The sequence below is a fragment of the Danaus plexippus genome, chromosome 24, assembly GCF_018135715.1.
Source record: "Danaus plexippus chromosome 24, MEX_DaPlex, whole genome shotgun sequence".
Taxonomy (NCBI): domain Eukaryota; kingdom Metazoa; phylum Arthropoda; class Insecta; order Lepidoptera; family Nymphalidae; genus Danaus; species Danaus plexippus.
In genome coordinates, this window is record NC_083552.1 from 504,030 (window position 1) to 522,159 (window position 18,130).

Sequence of the window (18,130 nt, forward strand, 5' to 3'; positions counted from 1 at the left end):
CATGTAACCGTCACATCAATACGGACATTAACAGGAAATGTTACGCGGCAAAGTTATATTGAGTCTTGAATCCATGATGCACGTTCAATGTTCATTTGTAACTGAAAGATACACAGAGTACATCTTATCTTATCTTATCTTATCTTGAAAGATGTCATTAAAATGATCTGGATTCTTCCAATTTGCTAAGAAATTGTGATTTTATATCTGAATACTTCAATATAATTAATAAAATAATAACAACTGAAGCTACAAATAATATAGTTAAATACTAAATTCAACATACAATATAGCAACATCGGAAATAATTTACATGAAATTAAATTGTACGTGTATTAAGTTGGATTTAAATTTCGATAAAACAACGATAGCTGCTATTTGTTTTACATATTCATTTCATACAAATTTCAGTATCCGTTGTAATAATTAGTTTGTACAGATGTTAGATCAATTTTTTGTTATATTCGTGGGTGTTGTCAAAGGACTGAAGCTGATGTTTGGGTTGTCTCGAGCGTGGTTGCCCACTTACAAAATTTAGATGGAATAGCTATTATTGGTGAATTTCTGCCGATGCTTAGGACTGTCAAAGAACTTATAAATTTTAAGAGTATCGTTATGAATGGATTGAGGTAGTCATTTTATTTTATTATTATTTTTATACAGCATATGTGATATCTGGAAAACGATAATTTTAGTCACCTGCTGATCACTTTGACCGTATTGAATATACGTATTAATGTAGTAATGTTATATCTAAAATATTTGCCAGTCGTCTTCTCTATTATTATTTTTTTTATAATCAACCTCCTTACACATTAATCGTTTCGTATGCCTGACTTCACGATTAGATCCAGAATCCGCTTGGTAATAACACTTCAAGGTGAAAAACAGTTATAGAAAATGTGTAAAATAATTACCAGTTAAAAAACAAATTAAATGGCTTCTTTTATTTTACTAGAATGCAACAATAATAGATTAGTCTGATATCATAAGCATCAAATAAGATGAACTCATTTATCTAACGAAATCACATCATATATAAAATCAAAAATACATATAGATCAGCAGATCGTGAGCTTCAATAAAATTAATTCAACGTAAGATAAGGAACTTTACTACATATTCATAAGTAAGTTACTCTAACAGACCGTTCGTAACTCACTCGACATATCACTATTACAATAGTTTGCTATTTATATAACTTCAGTACAGTAAAGAGCTTGTTGCATTAAAATCATTTTTGTTTCACATTGATTATAAATTAAACATATATGTATATTACTCTGTAAAAAATTACCTTGAAAGTCATTAAATTTAGAAAATTATTAGTAAAGCTGCTTCTAATGCAGATACGCGGTATAAGCTAATGCTAGTTACACGGATTTCCCTTCGGTTTAGAAATAATAAAGTATATATTATGTTATTTTACAGTTTTTATAAACACTGTTGAAGTTATTAATTAAATAACATCTTTATTGCTTTAAAATTGATATTTATAAAAGCATCCTCAACTGGACATCTGACCTCGCATTTATAAATTGTTTTAATTTAAATGACATTAGTTTAACATTAAAACATACTGAAGTTGTGAGTTATTTCGTTTATTGAGTGAAAAGTTTTGAACTGGGTCGCAGTGGCTGCAGAGGTCATAAAACAAAATGGCGAGTTTGAAAAAACTTGTTGATTTTTACTTGAGAAATAAATTAAAACACACAAATAAATAGCCATCTTGAAGTTTTAAAATGAAGTTAACATTGAAAACCCGAGTGTAATAAATAACTTAAAAATGCTCTGAATGAAGCTCTCGTTATAAAGGCTGTTACCAAAAATAAATGTCCAACCAACCTTAATAATAATTCCCTTGATTATTATTGATAGATCGTGGGCGTACATTCAGGAGATATTTCTGTGATAAAGCGAATTATTTCATATTCTTCCCATAATGAAATAATACAAGAAAACGTATTTAAAAATAACTAGCTTCAATAAGATATATACTTACTACTAATTAAAGATTTTTTTTTTATTTAAATGTAGATTCTTTATACAGGAAAAGATACTTCTTTTTTCGTTCACTACAAGTAATTAACACTTGTTATATAAATTATCTCTGAATTTTTTTTTAATTAGTTATACATGGAAGACCATGTAAAATGTATGATAGTTGTACTAGGAACTAAGGACTAGAGGTATCCATAATTGATGGCATTAGTTCATTTGTTTGGAAAAAAGAATATATATAATAACCTAATAAAATAAAAATTAAAACTTTCAAACGTTTGAGCCTTAAAACACCAACAACGAACCATAATCTTCAGTAATAAGCAACCATCATTACTCTATATTTTTACTAATTTGTAAAGACACTTCCATATTCTATACGGACTGTTCGTGTATCGATCAAACATTATTTTGGTAAAAGCTGTATTACTGTGTGGGATGACAACGGTATATATTGGGCGTTAGGGCTGGAACCTCTCAGTTAACAAACTTCCTTCAACAGATCCGATCGTGGACAGCCCTAGTTAAGGTGCTCATATAAAAACTTGACGTTTATTTTAATAGTTTAATAAAAAATAAGGAATTACTTGAGGAGTTTTAAATTTAATCCAACGTTTTTAAAAAGGTGAGTCGACAGCAAACGCGTGTGAATATTTTAAAGATGATTAATAATTTTTATTATATTTTATTTTAACGGATTCCATTTTATTTCAACTATAAATGTCTTAATAACTACATGTTTTTATTAAGAATATTCTATCAATTAATTAAAAAATTCCATCTTCTCACCTCGAAATTGAAGTATTTTGAACAATTTTTTGATCGTTAGCCACTGGAATGTGAATTAATATATTTTAACATCCCTAAACATACATACTTTTATATTATTATTAACTTTAATTGTTACTATTTTTATTAATAAGCTAGCATTAATAATAGTGCTTACCAAAAAGTTTAAAAGAATAAAACGTTGACCAGTTTTCCATCTTATTTCACATCTACCTCCAAAACATTTGTTTAATTAATTCCTCATTAATGAGGTTTAAAATTATGTTGTGGGCTATGACATTTAGAATTGTCTGAATGTTATTCTAGATATTGGATGTTCGTCAGGAATCTATCTGAAGGAGTGTTTTAATTCCAATAGCCCATCCAATCAATCTTAGTACATCTGTTCTCTAGAAAATGTCTGTTGTTTTGTTTCCAGACATTTTCATTTCGTCTATCCGTGAACTAAATCACTTCAGCGTAATCAGAGCATAGGATTGAATTTCAAAATTACTTGCGTATCAAGTCCACACGTATAAGTTTATTTGCAATTAATTTAATGTATTTCCGTGTAAATAAAAAATAGTAACCATCATTTCTTAAATATTATATTGGATTTTCAATAAAACTGTTTGCCTAAATAATACTTTTATCTATCTCTTAGAACTTAAATTATTATAGTTCTTTTAACAATATTTCAAACACAAATATTCCCTTCTCATTCCTTCTTCCCTATCATTTGTATCTGGAACGTCACACACAAATGTCACATCAGTACGAACGTATTGTTGCATTTAGGTCAAGCCTTTTAATAGTTACATTTATTTACGAAACCGAAATATTACAAACATATTTTCCTTTGAAATAAAACAAAAAACAATTTTCTAGTAATAAATGATAAAAAATATTTGTACGTGTATAATAATTAGAAGTGGGATACATCAAAAAAATATTCTAAATAAAATAAAAACACAGAAAACATAGAAGTCAGAAATATTTTTCTTGAAAAGCACGCTAACCACAAAACAGTAATTCTATTAAAGGTATCGCAATGTTAGCGGCCTTCCGTTACCTTCGTAATAAAAATACAATTTGTCACTGCAGCCGTTAAAGATAACAGTTAGCCCGCAAATAATATGTTTGTCCCAAAAAAGAAACGAGAACGTTTTCATATCTCTTTAATTTATACATTTTTACTGTTATTTTTACTATGAATTGTGAAGAAGGATTTTTTTATCAAATATCTTATTTGTATATTTGTATAAGAATAAATATATTTGTATAAGAATAAATATATTTGTATAGAATAAATATATTTGTATAAGACTAGAAAGAGAATGAATTATGCTTAACACATTCGTGTATTACATGTAATGAGTACAAAAATACCTTGAAAATTTTATTAACGTAGCCTTAGAATAAAACTGACATAGAAGGATATTTCTCTTCTTCCTCTTTGTATGTGAAAATATGAAATAATTCTAATTCAGTTTTCTAAACTCAGTTCAATGTTACGAAACTTAAAACGTCCGAGCAACAGCGGACAATTTATACTTACACAATTTAGCGCTCACAGTGAAACTAATATCATTTTCAAAATCAATTCTTCTTTTTCGTTTCTTCTTTAGTTAATGTTTCGTTAATTCTTTTTTAGTCCATATATAATGATTATGAAGTGTAAGATTTTCGCGTAACACTTATAAAATGTAACTATATTTACGTGACGAAATTTCCGAAAATTATGAATATAAAATAATACAATCTCGTAGTTATTTTGAGAAACAGCTTTATTTTATAATCATTACCAATTTATCATAACATACTCCTATATAAAAAAGACATGTAGTAATAATTGTCTATGAGTATGTTTACAGTCGCATATAAATAAACGCTTTTCTCCTATCACGTGTCACCGCTGTTTCGCCCTTCGCCTTTGAACTTTAAGCCCAGTTCATGGGCTTTGAGTAATGGGTTTAACTCGTGAGGGTGAGTTTACCTGTCGTTGAACTCCCTTATTTATTATTATTTTATTATAACATTTTTTTGTAACGGTTTAATTCAATAAAGGACATGTGTTTTTTGAATTGCATTGAATCCTAAAATGTGATTTTAGTGTGGAGTACATTAAGATACGTCGCACTGATTAAGTTAGGATAACCACACGCCCTCAATGGTGTGGCGGTCTATATTTTCATGGAATTATAACATTAAGTTAATTTTATATTTATCATAATTTAATTAATTTTACTCTTCATTAATTTAACTAAAGTTAACTTTATAAAATTTTTAAACAATAACAATTGGAAGTAAAGTAATAAATATATTTTACATAAAATAAATTTACTTTTTTAGTATAAAAAATTATATATAAAATACACCTCTTTCTCTGGGAACATGAGAATGGTAGAATAATTTTTTTTTAATTAAATTTTGTTTGAAAAAATCATATTGAAACAGCCGTTATTCTAGTTAAAGATATTTTAAAATCTGATGCAAAGTATGTTGGCTTCAAACAGAAAACAGAGCTCGTAAATTTACACGTTGAAAATACGTAAAGGAACAAAAATCGAAATTGTTAAAAAATTATATTTCATTCAATACTATTCAAACTGTCGGAACATTCGAAGGAGGATTTCGGAATTATATTATGTACCTTGGCTAATGAGAGTAAAAGCGTGAAATATTCAAAGCTTTAGTAGTCGCAGACTTTTGCTTAAATCTTTTTGAATTTGTTTCTTCTTTTCGTGATAAGAGTTGTATTAGAAAGTATGAAAGTATATAACAATTCTATTCAAAGCTAAAAATGTCTCCCCTGCAATTTACATTTGATTCGACCAGGTTTAAGTTATTTACTTTTCGCTAATTATTTTTGCAATATAATTATCACACTTATAGTCAATTACGGCTGATTAGTGTATAACATTAAAACATTTAAACTGTCTTACAATAAACACGTGTCGTAACGTCTGTCGTTTTCATGATTAAGAAAAGAAATGACAACTAAGAAACATCGAAACCGGGGCCTAATATAAAAGATAAATTTGTATATTCAGGAAGTTTTTAACCCGGATTAATATTGGAAAATTAACTACAAATATTTTCTTCATAATTTTAACAAAACGTAACATTATTGTAATAAAAAAGTTGTTCAATGTCATTGGAAGTAGATCGCAGAATCTAATAAGTATAAATAGTAGGAAGGTTTGTCACGGAACTACTTTTATAAAAATTGAAGGGTATTTTAAAAATGACCATTCAATATTTTACTCTTGGCTTTTTAGTTAGAAAATTAAGGCCGTATTTGAATAGAAAAAATGCTATAATGTTTTTAATTTACACAGAACAATTTAGACCGTCGTTATTTAACATGAAATAAATCCAAGACTACGAGTATTTTATCTTTTAAAGTTTGTTTATTAACTACTTCTTGAAGATATTTTATACCTTCAATTAAGATTTTTTTTACATACCAAATCCAGTATAACTGACTGAAGCAATCCCTCAGTCACAACTATCATCACCCTTACCGGTGATAACCATATTAGTAATACTATATTTATAAATCACTATGACATATTGAACGTGTCTTTCACTATAATCACCATGATCATATAAAAGATCTGCTAAATGTAACTAATTCCAGGCGAAGAGATGTCGACCGGGCTGGGTGTCGATGGCGCTGGGTGAACTTGCTCGGCTAGGCGCCCATGCGCGCCTGCCTCCTGCTGTGTGCGGCGCTCGCGCTCACGCCGCGCGCCGCCGCCGCCTCGCACAAGCACACACACGGGACACACGGGACACACGGTACACACGGGACGCACGGGACACACGGGACGCACGAGACGCACGGCTCACACGAGATACAGGAGCCGGCGAGACTAGAACACATCAAAACACAAATACTTGCCAAGGTAATGCAATCATGTTTTGGAATAAAGTTTTTAAAACATTAACCTCTAGGCTGTAACATCTAAAATATTTAAATTTGTTTTTGTAATTTAGTGACAAACAACCATAGAACTTATTTTCCATTCGAGTGTGGAGTTAGTGTAATGACTGTTTATTAAGGCACACATTATAAAATTAAACATGTTCCGTTAAAAATATTGGAGATGATGCGTTATCCCACGATGAAAAAGAAGACCACGACTTTGTTGACAAACTCCTTGCATATAATTCAATTCTACGTGATTAGGATTCCGTTTCCATAAGATTTCTTTAAAAGTTTGCTCTAAAACACTTGTAGACCTCGATGTAATATAGACGAGTGGGTCTGATAATTATTGTGATAAAGATGTATGGGCCAGAGCTAGATCAGTTTTATGGTTTTATTTAATATATGTAGGCATTGTTCTTATCTTGGGTACGACACATTTTGTGTACTTAAACCCTGAAATATGTATATATGGCTAATCAAAGTGGACTACCAACTACAACTAACAACTAATGGACTATAACTGTAATCTACTCTCCTTCCAAGATATTTGGGCCTTCAATAGATAGTATGAACCACAATTTTATTCAGTATTTGGAGGCAAATCTTCATGTGTTTAGTTGGAAATGAGGCCTATGGGCAGCCCGAAAGTTTTTTTGATTTCAGGACATGCTGTATTTCAGAAGCATACATTATATAACCCTCTGCATGCATATGCATATATACTAAACCACTTACTACAATATTTTTTTGGACTGTTCTCACTATTTTGGTGTACAATTGAATTGACATTTCATGTTGGCCGAACTAAGCACATCTACTAATAAAAAGACGACAAGAAAAAATGAAATTGAATGATTTTCTTAGACTTCATATTTTATGTAATAAATATTATCAAGAAATATATTGATATTAACTTACATTTTACTGTTTTGAGTTCAATAAAGAGGTTTAATAAAATATAATTATAAAGATATGACAAAAAATCGGTCAACTAATAAATTACAGAGGGACCTGTCCTAGCCTTTTGGATAATGGTGGGAGGACACAGTCCGTGTAGGTAACTTTGGTAAAACGGAAATAATATCCAGGCTTTCATGGGACTATAGTTGCAGTGACACTTAAATTGCGGTAGCACTTAAAGTATTCATGAAAATTCTAAATTGACAGCAATTTTTTTAATTCTATGAGATTAAGTTCTCACTTTCTTGATTGACGGCCACTCAATTCAAGAAATCTCGTCTTGCAGCTGGGTTTGGCGGAGCGACCGACGCCGTTAGGGGCGCCACCACGTGACGTCGTGAGGCAGATATTAGCTAGGGCGGCGGACGACCAGCCCGAACACCAACCCGAGCCGGAACAGAGCATGAGAGAAATTATTGCAATAGCACACAGAGGTACTACTTACACGAGATATTCACATTAAATTTGTTTTGACGTATAAAAACAGAGTACTTTTTAAGGGCCAAAAGTTTGGTAGGATAGTTTCAATGACTCATCAATAGGTCGGAGCCTCATTAAAAAATATAGCGACGAATTTTAACAAATGTATTATAATGCTTTATTGTCTTGTTTTATTGACGCTTAGTCCATTATTATCAAAAACATGAAAATTAAATTCTGTTTTATTTGCCACAACCTATTTTTTTTTTTTTTTTTGTTATCTTCGTCCTAATCCAAGCATATATTTTGTATGAAACGTAGTTCACATTACTTAATTATTTATTTTGAAATTTATTTTTATTGCCCAATGAGTTATTGGCTGATAATTTGTTGGGTGATTATTGTTATTTAAAAAATTAAGTAATTCATCTCAAATATTAAGGCCCTTTGAAAAGTATTTTGTACATGGTGTTGTTTTTATTCTATTAACGACTATTTTACAGATAGTATTACTTAAGGCGAAATGACTCTATTTCTCATGACTAATTTCCTGATTATAAAAATTTGGTTTATTGTGTATTTTGAATAAAAGGTATTTGTTTGAAAGTTTGTGCTAAGCGATTTTTCAGGTATGACATTACTGGTTTCCGAACGTAAACAATGTAAGTATTTACATTATTCTATATAGAATATAATTAGAAAGAAAAATGAATTAAAGCAACAAATTATAACAACAATATATAAATGTCTTATAAACATAAATGTAAATAAAATAAATCTCCAACATTTTCTATTGAATCGCTCGATGTAGACGGCTATGTTGAAAGCGTATTAATACACATTGATTAAAAAGTGTTGGCATAGCATCAATTACTTAAAAAAAAAACTATTGTTCTATGAGTTAATTGAAAGATAATATAAGTAATGTTATACAAAATGGGAATACGAAGCATAAGAATCTTAAATATCGTTTTCAATTTCAGGATTTTACTACCAAAGCTTACATAACCGGATGAAGAAATTACACATGACTGTAAGTTTACGTAATACTTAACGTTTATAATATTTTACTTGTATAAAAAATAAATTAGTTAAGGACATAACTCATTTGTTTTTTTAGCATATTAGAATACCGGTTTTTCCTTCAAATTTTTTTTTTACCACGCTGTCTAATGCGTATTTTTTTATTAAACATTAATGTTTATAATTATAAAACTATATATATATATAATACTTTGAAGTATTTTTTATTTTAACTTCATTATTTTTGATTGGTTTATTTCATATGACATCGTTTGATTGAAAAAAATATCGTATTTTTGCTGCCAATATAAATTAAAGAATAATTAAAAATTGTCTTATATAATCAGGATCTGTCTTATAATGGCGACAACGCTGATTTTCTCCTGAAGTAGCTATTTTGCTTTATCAGTACAATCTTTAGGAGTGGACGAATACGAAGTAATCCTGGTAAAGATTATCATAAAAGATTTTCTGTTGATGACAGGACTGTTGATGATGGACTAACATCAAAACGAAACAGCCAATGATATAAAGAATTGCTCCGTGATGATCATCTGTACGAGAATGTTGGATGTACGTTTGTGAAACATCCCTAAACGTACACTAGATATAGTTGTGCAACCATCACATTTGGCGAGACGCCAGCGATGCGCGCGCTTCTGTATAATATCTTAAAAAGTTTATGTTACGACAAAAAAATGAAGATATGAGTTTTAAAAACATTTGATAGAAATCAAACACGAAATGTATAAACAGTCAAATCTTACACAACATGTAGTTAAGACCACTAAGAAAAAAGAAATTGCAATGTTAAACTTTTTACAGAATGCGTACTTATAATGCCTCTGAATATTCTTATAGTTCAGTCAAATGATTCAAATTTCTACGAGTTATGACTGCAGCCAAGTTTCAGCAAAAAATAAAAGACGTCTCGAAAACCCGAATATTTATTGTATATAGTTCATCCTACTTGGCATTACTTTATTTATTAGGTGTAAATAATCTGTGACATTTTTTTAAGCGCTTGGCATACAACAACCGAAATGAAAAAGACTAAGAGTTTCATTGAGCAGAATGGATTAAAAAAGTTTTAGCATGACTCAAGAACTTGGGTTTTGTTTATTTTTATGCATATAAAATAGTCGTGGTGGCCTGGAGGTTACAGGCCCGCCTCTCATACGTCAGGGCGCGGGTTCGAAATCTGGCAAGTCCCAATGTGATCTTTTCATATGTACTTTCTAAGAGTATTTAGACACCACTGACAGACGGTGTAGGAAAACATCGTGAGGAAACCTGGTCTTATAATTTCAAATTATAAGATTAAAATCGCCAACCCGTCTTAAGCGAGCGTGATGATTAATGCTCTAACCTTCTTCATGTCAGAAGAGGCATTTGCTTAACAGTGGGCCGATAGGCTGATGATGATGATGATCATGATATAAAATAAAGTCCACGTCATCTTGAATTCATCTATATTAAATATATATTTTCAAGTCTCATTTATAACAACTATTCTTCTTTATAAATTCCTGACATGACATGATTGGCAAGAAACTTGGGCCTAGCGTTCCTAAGACAGTCAATGCTGATTATAGAAAAATATATTATTTATAATAGATATAATATTTTTCGCCATTCTTTAGCCAAAACATATAATTTTTAAAGTTGTATAACATATTTTAATCAATTAGGAACATAGAAAGTTGTCGTTGGATTCGCTATAAAATATTGGCCTCAGGTAAAATTTGAGCTAGTAGCCTTAATAGCAATAAAATCTTACTATTGTAGTAATAAACAAAATTAGCTGCACATAATTTACATAAAAAGTTCTCAATTTTAGCTTAATCATTACAATGACCATACAAAAGCATAACAATATTTAGTTATGCTTTTTCCAGACTATATGAGATAGTTCATTTCAGTCTTCCGTGCATAGAATATTTTGAGTCTCAATAAATAACAACCATTGGGCATTTTACGTCCTAATTAAATTATACGTAAATCGGTTGGTCTGCTCACGTTTTCTTCATCGCTTTTCGTTTGACCAGACGGACACACTGTCTGATATTTAGCGCTAATTTCATTAAAATGTGACTAACTAAAGTTATAAATGTATCGTAATTAAATGTATTCTCTTAATCGTTAAATTTTTTTTATCTGTCAAATTATCCTTCAATATATTTGTTTCTTGAATTATCAGATATATTTAAAATAATTTCTTCAATTTTAATTTTAATTTATTATTTTAAAGTAATTCTTACATCATTATCATATTTTGTTTATCGCGTTGTGCCATATGTTATCAGAAAGAAAAAATTAATAACTCATTTAATAAAATGAATACATCGATTTTTCCGTTTGACATAGTTTAAAATTAAGTATCGGCTCAATATTTACATTTCTTTATAATTTTTATATTTATTTCTTATATTAAAATTTGTTCCAAATAAAAGCGTAGAGTTGGAATCTCAATTTATTGAATATAAGTACAAAACTAACAACGTCCACTGCAATATATAAATCCGTAGTGCAATCGTAAATTGGTGCCTCTTAAAGACCTTCCCCGTTCAAAATGGCCCGGCGTAAGGCAGTAAATTTAAGGAAGATACGGGTTTTCCTCGCCTGGACTATAATGGGCGTATTGACTCCCACAAACGGGGAGTTTGACCTTTCATTGAAATTTAAATAAAAATTTGTCTTAAATAAAACTAATATTTTCAGATGTACTACTTTTTTATTATTTTACCCACATGCTCCCGACGTTTCGTGATCACGGACAGACGAGTGTGTAGCTTAAAATAATAAGAAAAAAAACTTAGATATCAAAAATTTCTTTAATGTCATGATCGTTAGTTTACACTTTAATTATTGTAAGACGTTTATTTGGTGCGTATGGCTTTGTGCAATTGAGTACCAAGTTTTAATTTTTAACATTATTTTTTTTATTTATGGCTCCTGAGTCATCGCCTTTGTCGTCCTTATCAAGTATAAAACTCTTTCTTTTAAATGTCTGTTTTCCCACTATCGCATGCTTTTACGAGGAACCTTAACCCTTAATGTTTAAATCATTTCGTCAACAAATAAAACACTGTTGTTTTGTTAATGAGGATTAATTAACCGGTTTATTATTGATAACACTTAGAATAAACACGTGTATTTTTATAGCACAACATCTTGTACACTTGTTAACAAATAAAACTATAAAAAAATCCTATAGTTTTCAGTGTTGCCAACGTTTATTATGTGGATTGGATTAAAAAAATTATAAAATTATAGTTTCAGTGTTGAAACAATTTTATTTATAAACAATACTTAATTATTATAATTATTTATACACAAGAATGGAACAGGCAAGTGGAGGCCGTCATAGATAGTGTTTATGATCCTGCTCACAAGTTCGCATGTTGGCTTATCCCCCCGTGATGGCCAATATATTACGATAACCCAAAATTATTTGACTCTTATTACCTTCGCGAACTATTACCAAACAGTTGGCGTTTAATATTGAATAATAAATAACGTAGAAGTGTCTTGAGAAGATCAATTTTAGTCGTTACAACCGAACGACACATCAATTTATTTTCTGCTAGCTGTTGTCTTCGTTTTTGCTCGCATATTAAAACTCTCTTATCCACGTTATCATTTGTGAGGTATCATCCAATTTCTCGAAGATCTTTTAATCAGATCCTGACTCAGAATAAAGCCTTGTCTGTGAAAAACAAATAATTTTAAAAATGAGTAATACTTTGGTCGAAATCAAAACTACCTCTTCTTGAAATCAGTCACAGAGTAACCTAAATCACTTTTTATGACAAAACCTACATGCGGGTGAAATTCCCATCGAATTCGGTTCAGTGATTAGTCCGAACAAAAGGACAAGCAGACAAAAATGTAAAATATTGTAGTTGTCAGGTATTTGTCACATTAGGAATTGAGTGAAACGAAACACGCTAAAATTACAAAAGGACAGTTAAATTTTATCGATTAGTATAATTAAATATTTTACTAAATAGTTTAAAATCAAAGAGGAAAATTCAGAAATGTAGAACTGAAGAGATCATTTTATATTCATATGAACTCCCGAGTGACTCGAGATCGTCCACCCTCGTATCTTAATTACACTTTGAACTTACTTTATTTGTACTGGATGTTTACACGGCACTGATAGCGGACACTGATTACGCCTCGATTGTGATGCCATTATTTATTTATTTGCGAACATTAAACTGTATTCGCGGAAACAGCTAGAAGATGATATATATAAAAATGTATATTTAATTTTGTATATTCTATATGTATATATATATTAAGGTGACTTTGGCTGTATATATATAAATTTTCTTATTGAAAAAAAAGTTCAGAAAACTCATTTAGGTTTTAAAAATATTATATAGAATGATTGATTCATCGACTCGAGTTAGGACGCGATAGCTTAAAGTGAAAAACAAGTGAAATCAGCTATCCCGGAGGTTACAGGTTCAAATTCAGCTCGTGTCAATGAAATCCTCATAAATATTAGCTAAATATATCTTTAATATTAAAAACAATAGTTGCATTTAATTGCATTTTTTTAAATATTAGTAAAATAATATTTCAAATATAAGAAAAACTATATATTCGTCCAGACTAAGAAACTTCTGTTGAAAAACTAACATTTTCATGTATATAGAAATAGAGACACCTTATAATAACATATTTATATATCTATATATCAAAAGACGTACATAAAAGTAGAGGCAACGTGGAATAAGATTGAATTGATTTGGACGTTTCCCTCTCAATCAACGAATCATATTCTAATGTTCAATGGGACCTGTTTTATTCTAAAATGATAAATTTTAATTTAAAAAACATATTTTTATTAGAAAATTTCTGAAATTAATTATTTTATTTGACTTTTGTTTCAGATGCCGTCATATGTGACCCGATGACTGCGACCGTTTTCTTAAAACATATATCATAGTTATTGTAAATGCTCAAATCTAAAGCCTTAGAAATTAAGTTATTATTTGAACTGTCGAATTGTCACGAAGACTTAAACTTAAATTAACGTTTAATGTTTTTTGTTAAATATTCCATGCAATGATTAATTTGGATCGCCAATAACAACTTTTTTCTAAATTTTCCATACACTTTAGGAAATTATTCTTGAAGATAACTTTATTCTTATTAATAAAATAGTATATTTTTATTAAAAATATAAATGTATTATTAAAATTTGTTGAATCAATATTTTTTATGAACTATTTTTTAAACAACATTTCTCTTGAAGGCATTAAGCTTTCTTAAGTTAACTCTTTTATAATTATGAAACGTATTTCAAACAACGTAATATATTACTTATTTATATATGTTATGTACAAAATGTATATTTTTAATAAACTATACATTTACGTATAACGATAGTTTTATTTCATTGTTAATTGTAATAAAAATAAGCATTATTACAACTTAAAAATTATCCAAGACCAACGCTAAGGCCAAGCTAATTTTAAATTTCGGACAACCGTTGGATAATATATAGGTGATATATTTTTATTTCACGTTTCACAATCCTCCAGATATCTTTATTCATTATAAATAATCACACATAATAGCTAAGAAAAACATTTTAAATGCAAACTCTGCAACATTTTATCTCAAGCCATAGCGGATACAACACTATCTTGCACGTGTCAATAAAATATATTGTATTGCATGAATCACACAACATGGGGAAGAAGTGCTTTATTTATAATAAGTGTTTTAATTTAATTGATTCAATTATATTAGATAATACGTTAAGGAATTATAAAGATTATGTAACTATTGAAGTGATTTAGATATACACACATTTTTGTTACTATACACTTGTTTATTATTTACTATTTTTGTACGGTATTGTCAAATTTTAATCTTAAGGATTTGGTTGGTTATGCGGCCTTCATCCGTTGGAGGTCGTGCACAGTATATTCTGCCAGTGTCGTGCAGAATGGAATAAAATTTAACAGCTTCGTATGGAGTCACAGTTAGGAACTTTGTTAGTAGATCTAAGACAACACAAATTCAATAAGATTCAAACATAGGAGATATAATATATTGTATGAAAAATATAATAATAATTCTATTCATTTTAATATATTTACTAAAGGGACGAAACACCAACGACATCAAAATTCGGTATTTAAAGGACGGGGAATGTTGACGGGGAGGACGTCATATAGGAGTTGAAGGACTTTAGGACAGCTGAAAAGAAGATGGGGAACGGAACCTTCGTCAAGGAAACATTATCTTAAGAATTTTTACTAATGTTTCCTTAACACAATGCCACATCGTATTGTGCAATCTTTATCTATATTGAACCTTTAGCTTCACACAATTTGTTTATGTAATTCAAACTTTAAAGATAATTTTCTACAATAGAAATGACTGAGTAAGATAGTGCTCTTATTAACTACGGCTACATTTTAACTTACCATTTTTCTCTAACATCCAAGCACCACTCAATTCTAATAAAAACTATCTTTTTATAAAGATCAAGATCAACTATCTTTTTAAATTATCTATCAATATTTATGGAAAACTTTAAAACGAAAACACCTTTCGTGTTCGAACTCAGAATAAAATGAGGAGCTTAGAGAGTGGAGGCGAGCGTTTAACGCGCGTTAGATTGGGCCCCTTAAACCTACACTTGGGTCGCAAGTCCCAGGCGCCGTTGAAGCTGCTCTCCCTGCAACGATGGACCAGGCACCAGCACGGTGAATCCATGGAACGCTGAGAGGTTGTGTCTCTTGTATTTGGCAATATTAATAGTCGGTTAATTTAATTCATCTTTACAGTTATATGAAGTAACAGATGACATTCGAGATTATATTATATATTTTTAGACAGTTACGTCGAGGTCTATGTCGCGAGGTCAACGTACTTTTGTCATAATATATTTATCAATGTATAATGTTGAGTACAAGCGATTTGTGATTCTATTTCACCTAACATATGTCACTAATTAAATAACTTTTGGTTTTATCGATATATATTTTTTCTCAAACAAAACATCTTGATTAAGAATTCTGTTATAATTTTATATTGCTTTCATTACAAGTGACTTCACTTTGATATATAATTTAAGTTTATGATAAATTCCTATAAATTCAAAAGTAACTTGACGGACTGTTTATACTTAAACAAAAAAAAAAATCTTATATGTATTTATTGATAATATGATATACGTAAGAATTTTGCGTTTACATGTAAATGGAATTAAGTTTTTAGAATACGCGTTTTTATTATTTAACATCTTCAAGAGCTCAAACACAGTAAGCTCATTCCGAGTGCATCCAGAGCGGGGCGCTAGGATATTAAGAAATCGTGGGCGGTTGACGACAAATAACAAGACTAACTGACAGACACTTTCATCTCATCTGTCCGTGATCACGGTTGCTGTAAAGGTCTCGAAGCTTCGGGATCGGGATAAAAAAAACGCCTAGTAACCGAAAAACAGAGCTTCATTTATATTTAATTATTTAAGTTAAATAGAAAGTTATTCTCGACTATATCATCCAATTATTTCATAAACATAGCACAATATTATTATACGAGCGCTATTTGCCATTATCTCAATGTAACATGTATTTAATGGAGTATGTAAAGCTCTTTAATATCTTATCTGTCATTGTCTCCAAAACAAACCTATTGCAACTTTTATACTCGCAGGGATAATTTTCGAAATTTTCATATAAATGGTACTCGGCTAACCTTTGAAGTTAGTAAGTATAATTAATTTTAACACTCTTCGTGTTGCTTCCTTCATAATAATGATTTTCATTGAAAAATCACAAACAAAAGATTCTATGAAAAATTAAATTGATCTTTTTTTTAAGATAATTTTAACACAGGAACCTTTTCACCATATTTTTGTTTGTATGATTTCAAATGTTAATAAAATATTAATCATATTCCCACAAAGTAACAAATAAAATTGACTTACTTTTTATATGACATTAGAAAGTTAAATGATTTTAATGATATCATTCTAAACATAATCACATCACATCACATCACATCACATCACGCACAAACTCATCAATTTTCACTCAACAAATCTATTAAATAAAATATCCTACAGTTAGGTATGAATATTATTTTAGATACGTTAAAAATACTTTATGTCTAAACTTTTTTTGCCAAAGTATAGTTTAAAACATATAAACAGATCACAGAGGAAAGAATAAAAATTTCGAGAACATTTATTGAACAAATATTGAAACAAAAACCAGCACAAATCAATAACTCGTGTTCTTTTATGAAATGGAATATTAAACTTCCAATATCATAGTTCACTAGTTTGACTAGGTAAGGTAAGGTAGGTAGGACTATTAAGAGTATTCTCTTTCAATAACACTATTGAACAATAAAAACAAAAAAAATCGTATATCAAGAGTATTATCTCTCTCTCTCTCTCTCTCTCTGTCTCTCTCTGTCTCTATCCATCTATCTATCTAATTTGTAATAATAGTTCACAATTAAACAACCTGAAAATATCCTAATTAATACAATGTAATAGTTTAAAGTCATTCAAATTTCACTTTATAAAAAAAATTATAAAATTACCAAGCTTTTCACTCCCCAAAACTAAACTTGCATTTTTTATGCGCTAAAGGTTGAGGTGGGTGGTCCGACGGACCCGTTAAATTCGGGCCTAAACAGCCTGGGGTGGTAAAACTTGCATATTAAAACTGTAGCTACCAAACATTCCGTAGCATGAGGTACATTAACGTTTTCATTATATAAAATAGAATAATAATAAGTTTTAACACTATTTAAGAATTTCTCAAAACTATAATAAATAATTCTAAGGTTTAACTGAAACACCAGTTAGCTATAAACATCTAAACATTTCCTGTTAACTAATTACAAGATAACAATTGTTTGTTTTGATTGTATTCAAACAGTAAATAAGTATTTCTTCTGAGAAGTAATCCTTAAAGCTGATTTGGTATTAGCAACGTCTGTTGATTACAACGGCGATTGTTCTAAATAATA

The 18,130-nt window shown here is 29.7% G+C and overlaps 1 protein-coding gene across 2 annotated transcripts in view; it reads left to right on the forward strand.

The window, feature by feature from the left end:
* LOC116775988 (uncharacterized) overlaps positions 1 to 14,356 on the forward strand; it is a 38,322-nt gene extending 23,966 nt beyond the window's left edge. Inside the window, exons 2-6 of one of the 2 annotated variants that reach the window (XM_061524329.1) lie at positions 6,413 to 6,680; positions 7,953 to 8,100; positions 8,716 to 8,748; positions 9,070 to 9,119; positions 14,017 to 14,353. In XM_061524329.1, coding sequence (XP_061380313.1) covers positions 6,477 to 6,680; positions 7,953 to 8,100; positions 8,716 to 8,748; positions 9,070 to 9,071 — 387 coding nt within the window. In that variant the 5' untranslated portion in view covers positions 6,413 to 6,476 and the 3' untranslated portion in view covers positions 9,072 to 9,119; positions 14,017 to 14,353. Of the gene's footprint in view, positions 1 to 6,412; positions 6,681 to 7,952; positions 8,101 to 8,715; positions 9,120 to 14,016 lie in introns of both variants that reach the window. The other variant, XR_009753101.1, reaches the window with a different exon arrangement.
* Positions 14,357 to 18,130: the final 3,774 nt, after the last annotated feature.